At 37.4% G+C, this 15,373-nt stretch overlaps 1 protein-coding gene and 1 long non-coding RNA gene across 6 annotated transcripts in view; one reads left to right on the top strand and one right to left on the bottom strand.

Annotated features, from left to right (window-relative positions):
- The window catches only part of LOC149802322 (radical S-adenosyl methionine domain-containing protein 1, mitochondrial-like), a 149,205-nt gene that overhangs the window by 106,418 nt on the left and 27,414 nt on the right, over positions 1-15,373 (top strand). For all 5 annotated transcript variants that reach the window (XM_089951537.1, XM_089951536.1, XM_089951535.1 and 2 more), the window contains 3 exons: positions 7,615-7,668; positions 8,709-8,772; positions 11,500-11,644. In XM_089951537.1, the coding sequence (XP_089807663.1) occupies positions 7,615-7,668; positions 8,709-8,772; positions 11,500-11,644 (263 nt within the window). The remainder of the gene's footprint in view (positions 1-7,614; positions 7,669-8,708; positions 8,773-11,499; positions 11,645-15,373) is intronic.
- The window catches only part of LOC149802323 (uncharacterized), a 91,182-nt gene that overhangs the window by 48,809 nt on the left and 27,000 nt on the right, over positions 1-15,373 (bottom strand). The window lies entirely within an intron of this gene.

Here is a 15,373-nt window from a genome sequence, read left to right as displayed (position 1 = left end):
TTATCAGATTTTGACCATTTGTGGTATGTAAGGTTTCATCATCAAGATCTCTGACAAGTTGGATTAGGAGAAAAATCCATATATGGTAATGTGCATCAGATAGTGCAGCTGGATGTAGTTTACAATAAAATTGTATGGATGCAACTCTGCTTGCAGTATTTAGTCAGTGTATCCCCCAGGGTGTAAAATTGAGGGTACAAAAAACCCCTAGGTGTCAAAACTGGGGGTCAAATTAAAAATGTGGGGGTCAAAAATGTACTGACAAATTTTCATACGACTCGTACTTTCTCAGCTTGAAATAGGATATTGCAACTTGCACAACATTCTCTCTCTCTCTCTCTCTCTCTCTCTCTCTCTCTCTCTCTCTCTCTCTCTCTCTCTCTAAACATACAAATACACCAACATGCACAGTTAACAAACAAATGCATTGTCCATTCAAAGAATAATTTTATTAGTTCATTTTTCTTTTAAAGTCGTACTTTTAAGTCTCCTCAACAATATTATAGCCCAACACATTACATATAAGCCAATACAAAAAGCCAAATAAATCGTTTTAACCAAATGGGAGTTAATTTACTGCCTTTCATCAAATGTGTACTATCATAGGTTTCATTGTACTTTGTCCTTGAAGACATTTATCCAAATATCAAGGAGGATACTTTTTCATCTTCTTTCTAATAAGTTACACTTGAACTTTAAGATCTTTCTTTTATTGCAGTAAAAGTTAAAAACCAACAAAATCTGCAATGACCCGCTGACTTTGTAATCCAAATAACGCATTTGTCTCTGCAAGTTTACTGATTTCTATGTTGTGAAATAATGTCTTAGGTTATAATGTGTTCTCCAGATATCTTATGCCGAACGAGGGTCTATTTTTAAAAATTCTAAAATCCTGTCATGAAAGGATTATTCACTTTTGCAGTCTTTGCAATCACGTGATCAGAATTCACACCGGTAAGCATAATGAATATTCCAGTCAAAGGAATAATTTTCTCCATTTTTAATTAAAGTTAGATCCACAGTTACTCTTTTGTGTTCTGCTTCTTTCACTTTCTTCGCTAATGCTTTTTAGTGCATGACATTTTAATCTGGCGATCACTTTCTAGTGCAGTGAGCCTTGATGTTAAATATCTAGAACACGAGCTCGATGGAAATCGTGAGATATGGGGAAGCTACTCCGTCATAACATTGCCTATTCTAGTCTGGTTCATTGTTTTATATGTTCCCTGTGTTGCACATTGCTATACGAATAGAGGAGCGCAAGGCAGGGAGCAAACAAAGCAGAGAACCAGTCAATGCCTATACGCGAAGTATATACGATGCCATCAATCGTCCAATGCATTGGGTATTAAATAAATTATTATCATATTATGAAAATCCTTTGCGTTAAAAAAACGCACGGTAACAAAATGTGTGCGTCAATTTTCTCCAGCGTGCTTCCCTGACGCACAAATGTGCGTAAAGGGAAACACTGATTTAGTGGATTGCTGTAAAATTTAGAACATATTATGGTCATCTGAAGAAGATATGCATGTTGCAAAATCATTGTACTCTGTTTTTTCTTCAAAAGAGTTATGCACTTTTTTCCATTTACTTTATAGTCTCTATTGTTTAGGAATGGGGTGTGTGAAAGTCAGGAGTATAATTATGAGAGCAAAGTGCTTGGCATTTCTACAATTTACATTTCATTCTAGCCATAATTTTGGAGCCATTTAAGCAGAGAGGATGAAACTTGGCACAACCTTGCATCATCACAAATATGTGTTGACCACCACTTAAGTGGTCCTATCTTCATGGTAAAGGTCACATGTCAGTATATTAGGCTTGGACATATTTGCTATTCAGCTTTCTAACTTGAGATAAATGAGTGGAGTTTGGTAATCTAATATCAGTAATACATAACATGCTGCTATTGCATACCTTGCTCTTTTCTAGACAGAAAATACCTTCAACTGTACATGGCTTGAAATTAGATGCCTGTACATGGGAATTTACCCTCCCATAGGATGGCTTGAAATTATATGATCTCAGAACTAAGCCATGACCCTGGCCCATGCACACTGTCATTCTTTTTCTGATCACAGTCATTGTTACAGTAGCTCAGATTTATCATTGTCATTATGTGCATTGTTTTTACTGTGTGAAATTGGACCAAATTTTATTCCTGTTTGGAATTAGATTGATCTCTCTCTGACTCTCTCTCTCTCTCTCTCTTTCTCTCTGTCTGAGGTTATTGACATTTTTGGGTTACTTTCTATCCTCTTCATAGCCTTGCATTTAGGTTATTCCCACCACATTGGTATCATGGTAACAGTTATTGTATTTGAGAATTATTTTACTTGGGTACTTATTTAGTTATCCCTATCTCTATCGATTTGGTGTGCGATTCTGTTTTATTGATTTAATACAGTAATGAATCGTCGGAATTTTTATTCCAGTTTGTGATTGTTTTTATTCATTAAACAGAGGTAATATCATGCTGCCTAATACTTACAGTAGTTTTTATTGTTCTTCCTCTGTCAGATTTGTATGTTGCAGCAATTCCTAGGCAGATTGAGGGGCATTGTGGGCAGAAGAAAGTTTCCTGGGTTACCAACCCTAGCTGCCTTGGTTGTACAGATTGTAAAAGGACAGATGGTTGTATATAGTCTGTGATCAAATGAGGCCTGGGAATCACTGAAAACAGACAAACTTAAAAAGAGGAAGAAAGAACCTTCCTCTTTTACATAATATTCTGTTGTTTATTTTTTCTGTTGCTGAATCCCTTTGGTCTTGGTGTTGGATAGAGAAAGTCTCTTCAGAGATGTACAAGGTCCATGGGTCCCCATCCGAAAGAGGAGACAGAGGGGTGGAGAGTCTCCCACAAGGGTGGAGCAGCACCTTCATTCTCATAGGGCTGTGAGTTGCAAATTTGTTAGAAGCAGTGGCCCAAGTATCTAGGCATGGATTGTTAATGTCTATGGCTTTATCAGCAAAGCTCCTCCACTTATGCAGGAATGTTGCTCTGGACACATTCAAGGTCTTACTTACTGGAGCAAAATAAGAATCTTCTGAAGTCTGCTCCCCAGGAGGCAGAGACCATCAAAGGACTCTCCAAAGCATCCCCGAATTTGAGAGACCAGCACAATCGGTCCCTCACATCCACACCTGACTCATTGAAACTGGACAAGAAGGAGAATCATTCTGACCACACTGTTTGTTAGTGAAGTTCTTTGAAGCCACACAGCCCCAGTCCAGGCAGCTACCTGAATTCAGAGTTCGCCCTGGACAGTCAGGCTCTAGATGGCCCAGGCAGGCCTTTCCCTTTCTTAAGGAAGGGGTGGAGGCCTAGAAGCTGCTGTCTCCATTGATTTGTGTTCCTCTTCCATCAGTTCCCTTAAGTGCCAGGCTAAACCTTTTTTAAACAATCATCCTCTTCTTGTTGTTGTTGTGGGGTTTAATGACATTTTTCAACACACAATAGGCTATGCATGGTGGCCAGTATTAATGGTGGAGGAAGAACCTGAGAAAACCCTGGGAAGAACCACCGACCCACGAGAAGCTACTGGCAAGTTTTCTCACATACTCACATTGGCCGAATCCTAGACTCAAACCCATGCAGAGGTGAGATGGCAGTGACCTGTAACGGTGAGCGCTTTAGACCACTCTGCCACTCAGGGCCCCTCCTCTTCTAGTAAGGTCCCCCATGTACTACTTGTAGTTGAATCTGGAGTGATTAAAAGGAAGAGGTTCATTCCATTATTCAGAAGGATGCAATAAAGATGGTGTTCCCTGACCATTTTCTGGCCTTCTACTGGATTTTCTTTATACCAGTTGACTATTTATTGACCTTTCCTCCTTAATCAAGTTTATACAGGAGGAACCTTTCAAGATGGGAACTATGTGTTGATGATTCTTATCAGTGTTTTCCTGGGTTCTTCCTCACCTTTCTGGCTGCCTTGTACAGCCTATCTTGCACTGAGAAATGACATTAAATCAACAGCAAGAAAAAGACCATATCCTCAGTCAGAAATGCCGCAAGATCCATCAACAGGGCAGTCTCCAGCAGCCATGAGGATATTTATGTTTCACATCCCTATCTTTCCTCCCCACAGAGAATACCTCTGGTTTTGCTTGGATGTGAAAGTCTTCCAATTTCACAGTCTGACTTTTGACCTCGCCTCTGTGTGCAAAACTTACCAGGGTCATGTGAGTAGTTGCCATCTACATAATGTCACTGGGGATCTCAATCCTCTGATATTTCAACAGTTGGTTGTTTCACAACAGCTTGAGTCCCTCATACTAGATCTATCTTGCTTAATAGTGACCAGGGTTAGTGTTTTACCCTACCTAGAGAAATCTGTGCTTACTCCATTGCAAGATTCCATCTGCATTAGGATGAATTTCCTCACACAGGCTTAGTCTGTGTCTCAGTGGATGAAATCCTGATCCTGTTGAAGGTCTTGAGAGTCATGAAATCCTGACCCTGTTGAAGGTCTTGAGGAATGAAATCCTGACCCTGTTGAAGGCCTTGAGAGTCATGAAATCCTGACCCTGTTGAAGGTCTTGAGAGCCAAGACTACATTGTCAGCTCATGTATTTCTCTCTCTTCTGAAGACTTCGAACTCAACACCAGACCTGCTTCTTCTAGGCACTGTGCATTTACACCTTCTTCAGATTCCCAAAGCAAACCAGAAACAACACAAGGACCTTCTGGACAGCTCAGATTTATCTAGGTTGGGATTTGCACCATCATCGAATTTGGTGGATGAATCAGGACCAGTTTCTGGCTGATGCATGCCCCTGAATCCCACTCCTATCTATTTGCAGATGCATCAGATTCCAGGTGGGGAGCTCGTCTGGTGCCAGAAGGGCTAATTCTTCAGGTTTTGTGGTCCCAGGAAGAATTTTCTCTCCACATAAACAATTTGGAAATGAAGATAGTGTTCTTAGCCATTTAGGGTGCATCAGCAAGATAAGACATTGCTGTGTGATGGTCTCCGATGATATGTCAGTGGTATTGTTCCTCAGGAGACAATGAGGCACATTTGCCCCTTCTCTCTGTGTTGAGATTTGGAAACTCATTAATTGGGCAACTTCAGATTCTCCACATTCCTGATGAAAGAATATTTTGGCAAACAGTATGTCAAGGAGGGGCAAGATAGTCCTAATAAAATGGTCTACACCACTCTGTTTATATTCCCTGTTCAGACTTTAGGGGAGACAATTGGTGGACTTTTTTGCTACAAGGTTAAAAAACAAGCTCCCCTTCTACATTTCCCCATTCCCAACTTGGACAACCTGGACATTAGATGCTTGCACATGGGAATTTACCCTCCCATAGGATGGCTTGAAATTAGATGATTGCATGGTGTTTGTGTCACCTTCCCATCTTTCAGGATGATTCCACAAGTACTTAAGAAAGTAAGGACCTTCACTCTCAGTTCATTTTGACCTCTGACCTTGATGATTACGGTTCAGTGATCTTCTTGACAGACTGGTAGACCCAGAAATTACCCTGGAGAGGGACCTTCTGACACTGCACAAGGGTTCTCTCCAAAACAGCCAGCAAATTCTCCCTCTTCATGCTTGGCTCATGTCAAACTCTCTGCCAGGACAAGTTTTCAAGCACTCCAGCCAAGTGCATCATTCAGTCCAGAGACAATCTGCATGCAAGGTCTAATATGCCAATCTTTTGCAATTGGTGCAGTTGGAAGCACATTAATCTTAGCTGTCCTTTTTTGAGCAAAGTGGCTGATTTTATTCTCTTCCTTTTTTTGGGAAGAGAGACAATGCTTGGTTCTGCTATCAAGGTCCATAGGACAGACCTATCCAACACACACACTCAAATTTTCAAAAGATGCAACCATTGGTGTTGACTCTTACATGGCAGACCTGATTAGGTATTTCAAGCTGCAAAAGATTGTCTCATTTGCTAATGCCTCAATGGAATCTCTTGTGTGTCCTGTGGTCTCTTAATCAGATCCCCTGTGAACCTGTGGATGAAGTTTCTAAAATCTTACCCTCGAGACTTGCTTTCCTTGGCATTCATGCCCAGTCCATAGAACCATGATGTGTAAAGTTCATTGGAAATTTTGAGTCAGAATGATCACAATAAACTTTTATGTCTGGTTTACATTTCAATTTGTCAGCTTCTAAATGTGGAAGGGATGGTAGGAAGTATCTTTTCCTTTCCCTTTGGGTTGGCTTACCATTACCATAACTATAGAACTTAATCAGTCTCTTACTGTAAAGGACCTTTCTTTAATGAAGTTTAAAGCCCATGACATTTTTACCTCATGGAGTTTAAAGTCAATGAGGTTCATGACATTTCTACCTCATGAGTCTATCCAGCTTCATGACATTTCTACCTCATGGGTCTATCCAGCTTCATGACATTTCTACCTCATGGGTCTATCCAGCTTCATGACATTTCTACCTCATGGGTCTATCCAGCTTCATGACATTTCTACCTCATGGGTCTATCCAGCTTCATGACATTTCTACCTCATGGGTCTATCCAGCTTGTATGTCTCTGGAGGATGTAATGAAAGCTGTATTTGGGTAATCTCACACGATCTTCTCCTTAAGCCTCCACTCTTTGGGGCCGATAATAGTAGTACAAAATGTGGCAGATACCATCCAGTAGTAGACTATACTTCTAAAGTAAAGGTGAGTGTTTCTTGCTTTTTTTCTAAACCAGTTTTGTGGGATCAGCAGCCTCCCAATGAACTGACAACAGGTTATGTATTACTGATATTAAAATGGTGTGGTGTTGAAGGGTAAAACCAAATTCTTAAGGATGTAATACTTACCTGTTATTATTGCCAGACTCCCTCCACCCACCCTGAACTAATGCCCCACTAGTTATAAGTCTATGGCTAAAAGTATTAGGACTGGTATACATGGGTCAGGGTCACAGGTTAGATGCTGGAACTCCAGAAAGTTACCATGAAAGAGGATGAATTCTCATCAAACTTTGATTGGTAATTTCCATCCAGAAAACAGTAAGAGCTACGCAGTAGGATCAGGTTTAGTATTACATCATTACAACTTTGTTTTATCCCCAAAAGGACTTCATACTCATATCTTGTTGCCTGAAGATGTGTTGCATTGTACATTTAAGCTCTTATTCTAATGTCAAAGTCACAGGTCAGTATTATAGGCTGCAGTCGTGTTTGCTTTTCCACTTTCTAACTTAAGGACTTCTGGATAAATGAGTGAAGCTTGGTTTGCTTATATCTTGCTACTAGAACGTGTTGCATTGCACATTTTATGTCATATCCTCAGGTCAAGGCCACAGGTCAATATTTAAGATTTCTTTTGCTTCTGTTTTATATGATACAATCTATTCGAAGTGCAGGGATAGACCTTTGTACACTTGTACTACCAAGTTGACTGCATCTCTTGGATCACAGTCAAGGATTTATCATAAAAGTGAAGGCCACCAATAACAATATTGTTAACCCTTTTTCTGCACTATTCATATCTGCCCATTACCTTTAAAGCTTTGTCGTAAAAGTGATATAAAAATATTTCAGTCTTGTGAAATATGTGACTTACCATGGTAGACTAGGGATGAATATTCACAGAATTTACCTGTTTTTATAATAATATTGCACATTTGATTTTCAGATTTTAGGAGATCATGGATTTGAAAGATATGAGGTTTCAAATTTTGCCAGAAATGTAAGTAAATAAATTAATTTCTTCATACTTAACACCTTAAAGTTATCTCCTCTCTTAATTGCACTAGTTGTAGTCCTTTTAACGAATTGTCTTTGTTCTTAAAATTACAGAAATCCTTGGAATTCAAGATTACACAAATGTACATCTTGATGAAGTAATGACACATTTGAATGTACTGTATAAATGGGCATTTTTATGGTATAAGTGACTATTATATTTAGGTTAATTAAAGCCCCATAATTTCCCAGAACATTGCTTTATAAAAGCCCTTTAGAAATAAAATGGTTGAAGCCTGGACTTGTACACCATATACCTTGTATACTCACTTATAAGTTGAGTCCAACTGCAGATAACATTGACCCTGATAACCATCCCATAATAAAGTGGCATATCAGGGTCAGTATTCTAATTACTTTTGACAAACTGTGGAGACCCTGATCTGCTGGTCTGTGCATTTTGCAGTTGGACTTGACCTACATACAAGTATGTATGGTATCAACTCCATAAACATTGTAATGACAACAAAAATCTTAATAAAATTATGTTTGAAAAGATCCATCTTGTTGAATCTGCATAATTAGCTCTTCAGCAGGGGGCCCTGAGTGGTCGAGTGGTCTAAAGTGATCACCATTATGGATCACTGCCATCTCACCTCTGCGTGGTTTCGAGTTTCAGGTTCAGACAATGTGGCATGTGAGAAAACTTGCCAGTCACTTCTAGTGGGTTGGTGGTCCTTTCCGGGGTTTTTCTGGGTTCTTCCTCCGCCATTTATATTGGCCACCATGTATGGCCTATCTTGTGCTGAAAAATGGCATTAAACCCTTCAACAACAACAACAAAAACAACAAAGCTCTTCAGCAATATATAACACATTTTTTCTTTATATTTTATTTTTTAGATTCTAAAACCATTATGCAAATAGAATTTCATACCTGATAGCAAAATTATGAACCTATCTCAGGCTGCCATACAGGATTTTATTTTGGGCCATTAAATATATGTTCAAACATTATGAATCATCAACAAGTGTTTGCTTCCAGGGAGCACAGTGTAGCCATAACTGGGCGTACTGGAGAGGGATGCAGTATATAGGGGTTGGTCCAGGTGAGATCTTAATGAACTTACTTTTTCTATGATAGGCACAGAGGGTCAGCTTAATCCATTTTTTTAAATTGGTCAGCATAACTGTTATTAGATTTGATATTGTTTGACCATAGCTGGTTCTCATAACTTAATTTCTGTAATACATTTATTTCTAGTTCTCTCTTTGACCTTTATACAAAATGTAAATTAAATGGGTATCTTTTTTCTCCTTTCATATTTGGAATAACATGTTACATTAATGACAGGTATTTTGGGGGTTTGTTCTTATAGACCTAACATGAGATGGAGGGTATTATGTTATGATATCCATCAATATATCTGTCCATCTGTTCCCTGGTTCAATGTGCATAATAATTCCAGTCTACCATTACCACGATTTGTTGGTAGTTTCGGTGTTTCCCTTTACACACATTTGTGTATCAGGGATGCATGCTGGAGAAAATTGATACACACATTTTGTTGCCGTTCATATTTTTTACACAAAGGATTTGCATAATGCGATGAGGATTTATTTAATATCCAATGCATTGGACGAGGGGTGGCATCATGTATACTTCAAGTGTAGGCATTGACTGGTTCCCTGCTTTGTTTACTCCCTGTGTTGCGCTCCTCATTCATATAGCGGAGTGCATTGCAGGGAACATATGAAATAAGAACCAGACTAGCATAGGCAATGTTATGATGGAGTAGCTTCCTCTAATATCGTGAGCTCTTATGTGATTTCCATCGAGTTCAGCAAGATGTCATCTTGATGTTTAATCTCAGTGCTTGTTGCACTAGAAAGTGATTTCCAGATTAAAATGTCATGCACTAAGAATTATTAGCGAAGAAAGTGAAAGAAGCAGAACACAAAAGAGTAACTGTGGATCTAACTTTAATGAAAAATGGAGAAAATAATTCACTTGACTGGAATACAGCACATTTGTTAGAATTAACAATGTGACTTCTAATCGTGTGATAGCGTAAACTGCAAAAGTGAATAATCCTTTCGTGACAGGGTTTGAGAATTTAAAAAAATCTGCCCTCGTTTGCCACAAGATGTCTGGAGAACACATTATAACCCAAGACATCCTTTCAGAACAAAGAAATCAGTAAACTTGCCAAGACAAATGCATTTATTTGCATTACACAGTCAGGGGGTTGTTGCAGATTTTGTTGGTTTTTAACTTTGCTGCAATAAAAGAAAGATCTTAAAGTTCAGGTGTAACTTATTAGAAAGAAGATGAATCATTAGCCTCCTTGATTTTTGGATAAATTTGTTCTAGGACGAAGTACAATGAAACCAGTGATAGTACACATTTTATGACAGGCAGTAAATTAACTGCCATTTGGTTAAAAAGATTTATTAGGCTTTTTTATTGGCTTGTTTGTAATGTGTTGGTCTATAATATTGCTTCAAAAAGATAATAAGGAGACTGTTAAAAGTACGACTTTAAAAGAAAAATGAACTAATAAAATTATTCTTTGAATGGACAATGCATTTGTTTGTTAATTGTGCGTGTTGGTTTATTTGTATGTTTAGAGAGAGAGAGTGTGTGTTATGCAAGTTGCAATATCCTATTTCAAGCTGAAAAAGTACGAGTCAGATGAACATTTGTCAGTACATTTTTGACCTACACATTTTTTATTTGACCCCCAGTTCTGACACCAAGGTGTTTTTTTTTACCCTCAGTTTTACACCCCTGGGGGATACAGTGAGTTTGTATTAGTTCAAAGGAAGTAGCATGTCTGCCCAGCAACTTTTATTTGTGCATCATAGACCTGACTAAACTTTGTAGATGGCTAGTGCTTGAACTAAGGTAGAAACCTATTGATGGGGGGGGGGGGGGGTTGAGGGTCAAGGTCAGCTTGACTTTAAAGAGAAAAGTTGTTTCCACTCAAAAAGTTCAGCATTGGCCCATATACCTTCACCAAATTGTATGGGTATCTTACAGTTTAGGCAAGAATTACACTTGTTAATTTTGGAGTTGAAAGTTTTGGTCATTGACTGAAAAACGATTTTTTTCATAGCTGCATTTCAAGACTTTTCACATTGTCCAACAGTGCAGATGGGTTGTACTTAAGGTTGGGAAGATTTTCCAGTCAAAAGGTCAAGGTCACTGTGACTCAAAGAAAAAATGGCTTTTGCACCACAACTGTTTTTCAAAAGCAAGTTCTCTGACCAGTCTTTTTGGATGTCTTGCACATAAGGCAGTGAACAAGTTTATAGATTTTGTGGTCTAAAGGTCAGAGGTTACAGTCATGAAAAGTCTAATAAGAATGGTTCATTAAGTTTAGTTCAAGACCACATACCTCGACCTAGTCAAAGTCACTGAGACCAATTGCACCATAAAATTGCCTATGTTGAGGTCAAGTTAAACATTGTGAAGGTACATAACATGGTGTTCACAATACCTTGATAACTTGTACCTGGACAACTCACAATCCTACATATAATGCATTGTCCAACATGTGTCCCATTTTTTTCAAGAAAATGCCTAACGAATTGTCCCTCTCTGTTCAACATGAAGTAAATCATGATCAAAACTGGTAAATTAAATATCACTCATTTTATCATCACAAAGGAGCAGTTAGAGGCAGGAAATTTGAAACGGCATCATGAAATTCACAACTTTGAATGTCACACATTTTGTTAAATATTCTTTACAAATAAATTCTCAGTACAGTCAGTAATGCAAAATATTTCCCATTTATATAATTTTCTACAAGATTCGCATATTTACACAGGTGCCCATGGTAGATTTTCAATCCAGGATGGTTGTGGTCCAAGGGAAGCCAGGATCCAGACCCTGGTGCCAGATGCCTGGATGACAGAAGTGGAGAATTTTGGCCATGGCACAAGAAAGTCTGAACCTCTTTCCAATCGGCAAAGGTACAGACTGACTGATGTACTCACTAGTACAGATGAATTACATAACAATTATAATACTGACTGTGATAGTCATAGCGTTAATAATGATAATAATAGTAATAGTAACAATAATAATGATGATAATAGTGACAGTAATGATGATGATAATAGTAACAATAATAATAATGATAACAATATGATAGTCATAGCAATAATAATGATAGTAATAATAGTAATGATAATAATGTTGATAATAGTAACAGTAATGATGATAATAGTAACAATAATAATAATGATCGGTCACATCCTGATATGAAAAACATTCACTACGATATTCAAAGTCGATATTCAAAATCGGTATCAGCACATGGTTGCATAGTTGTTATTTGCATACTTAAGTACATGTACTTAAATTGTCCTAGATTTTGGTCAGTGTTCCCATCTTATTGAGGCTACCAAGGAGATGGGGCTATTCACAGGGAAATGAAAACATGCCAACAAGTTGGTTTAAACAGTACATGTATTTAGTTACAGAAGTTATTGTGAAAAGTACATAAAAGTAAACAAGAGATATGTGGCTGATATGATTAATGAAGGCATAATATTGTATTCATTGACACATGCTAAATAAATTTAAAAAGGAAACAAAGTATGGGTCAGAACTGGCAACTTGTTGACATAAATGATTAGAAAACAAAGGATTTGTTCAAGCTGGGACCAACGGCTTCTGTCGACATGTACGTTTATTTTTTATCTCGACTTCGACATAAGCATGACAATTTTTTAGTAATTTTAGACCAAGGGACTGGGACTTTGCCTTTTTGTCGAAATAGGCAGCCTGTTGATGTTGATATAAGTGGGTAGGACTGTAGTAATAATGATGATGATGAAAACAGTATCTATAATAATGATGATAACAATGTGAAGTTTTTCCATGGTGCTGAAAAGTAGGAGTCTCTCAGTCACATGGTAATAAAAGGTACAGACTGATATATACTAATATCCATGAAATCAGAACACACTCAGCAGTTGGATGCTTTTTGTTAGAAAAAAACTTCAATAAAGCCATAAATGGAACAGCATAAATTTGGTCAAATTATGTCATGTGCTGTCATACATTGAAAAAGCACATAGCTACTCATTATTTGGGTGAATTTCTTTCAACTTTGCCAAATGTTTATGTACCATAATTTGGTGTGTATAACGCACGCCAATGTTTGACATTTTAAAATCTTTATAATTTTGCCCCATTTTTATAGTTTAACAACAGTCAGCCATTTTGGATAGAGAATGAAAAAATGGCAACATTTAAAGTACAGTATATCTTTTAATTATATTAATTGCCCTTAATATGGCGTTTGTAAAGTTTGTCTTGTTGATGGAGTTAAACCTATTGCATCAAATCCCTCAAATTTGTCTTCGTTATCACTTTCTTAAAGTTGAAAGTTCAGATACAGTATTTATACTTATTTGGATTATCATGACATCGCTAAAATGTATCTCCATGTTCCAGCTATAATTTACCAAGACAATGCTCTGTAATGATGTTTGACACTTCAAGATTTAGCTGGCACCAATATTTACCTTCAAAAACACCATGCTGAGTCCTGTAAAGATTGCTCACTGTACTGTAACTAAGAGGTATCAAATACTGTGGTTTAAAATAAGAAAACAAAGAACCAAGTTTATTTCTAAAGACAAGTAAATAAATGGCAGATTTACCAGTACCTAGACAAAGCAAAGAGACTTCTGGTATGTTTAGCATATCAAAGCTTTAGCTGGCACCGATTACCTTGACAGGCAATGCTGAGTCAACAAAGCACTGTCCACCTTTAAAAACACCATGCTGTCAGTTCTAACAAAGAACCAAGCTTCTTTCCCAAAATAAAGTAAATACATTTCATATTTACCTAGGCAAATGCATTCTAACTATGTTAGCGTAGCTGTGGTGCTGATACCATGAAATGACTTAACTGAATCAATGAAGCCTTAATCACCATATAGTCGCAAAGATGTATCAAATACTAAGATTTAAGATGACAAATAGAAATAAGAACCAACTTTATTTTCCAAAGAAGAAAAGAAAATGTTTTCTGACTTTATACATTTGATTCTTGATGCATCAGTATTACCTTAACATACTAAATGTAGTCACCAAAAAATATGTCCCCTAAATTTGCCTCTGATGAGAACATTAACACTGCTTGAATTCAAAATATTATATTTGAATTCAACCAAGAATAAATGAAGAAAAAATGCATTTTTATCCACAGTTGTGGAATACTCAACATTTACAGTACAGGTACAGTAATCACCATATTTGTTCTGCTGCAATGTGGTACTTTGGACAGCTTTAGAGCAGCAAACTACCAGCCATTATGTACATGTACTTCCAGTCATGGCATAGAGGAAAATGCTAGTGTTGTGAAATGAAATGAATTTATTAACGTAAGCAGATAAATAAAAAAAATACTCTCAAGGTTTGTAAGCATTTTTTTATTTAAGGCTAATACTTGTAAAGTACATCTGTTAATTCAGACTTACTCCTTCAACTTGGACATATGTTTGCCTACAGCTGTTAATTCAGACTTACACCTTCAACTTGGACATGTTTAGCTACAGCTATTAATTCAGACTTACACCTTCAACTTGGACATATGTTTAGCTACAGCTGTTAATTCAGACTTACACCTTCAACTTGGACATGTTTAGCTACAGCAGTTAATTCAGACTTACACCTTCAACTTGGACATATGTTTAGCTACAGCTGTTAATTCAGACTTACACCTTCAACCTGGACATATGTTTAGCTACAGCTGTTAATTCAGACTTACACCTTCAACTTGGACATATGTTTAGCTACAGCTGTTAATTCAGACCTACACATTCAACCTGGACATATGTTTAGCTACAGCTGTTAATTCAGACATACACCTTGAACTTGGACATATGTTTAGCTACAGCTGTTAATTCAGACTTAACACCTTCGACCTGGACATATGTTTAGCTTCAGCTGTTAATTCAGACTTACACCTTCAACCTGGACATATGTTTAGCTACAGCTGTTAATTCAGACTTAACACCTTCAACTTGGACATATGTTTAGCTACAGCTGTTAATTCAGACTTACACCTTCAATCTGGACATATGTTTAGCTACAGCAGTTAATTCAGACTTACACCTTCAACTTGGACATATGTTTAGCTACAGCTGTTAATTCAGACTTACATCTTCAACCTGGACATATGTTTAGCTACATTTGTTAATTCAGACTTACACCTTCAACTTGGACATGTGTTTACCTACAGCTGTTAATTCAGACTTACACCTTCAACCTGGACATATGTTTAGCTACAGCAGTTAATTCAGACTTACACCTTCAACTTGGACATATGTTTAGCTACAGCTGTTAATTCAGACTTACATCTTCAACCTGGACATATGTTTAGCTACAGTTGTTAATTCAGACTTACACCTTCAACTTGGACATATGTTTAGCTACAGCTGTTAATTCAGACTTAACACCTTCAACTTGGACATATGTTTAGCTACAGCAGTTAATTCAGACTTACACCTTCAACTTGGACATATGTTTACCTACAGCTGTTAATTCAGACTTACACCTTCAACCTGGACATATGTTTAGCTACAGCAGTTAATTCAGACTTACACCTTCAACTTGGACATATGTTTAGCTACAGCTGTTAATTCAGACTTACATCTTCAACCTGGACATATGTTTAGCTACAG

This window comes from Sinohyriopsis cumingii, chromosome 3, assembly GCF_028554795.1.
Source record: "Sinohyriopsis cumingii isolate HCF-2022 chromosome 3, ASM2855479v2, whole genome shotgun sequence".
NCBI classification, from domain to species: Eukaryota; Metazoa; Mollusca; class Bivalvia; order Unionida; family Unionidae; genus Sinohyriopsis; species Sinohyriopsis cumingii.
This window is presented reverse-complemented; position numbering and strand designations above follow the sequence as displayed.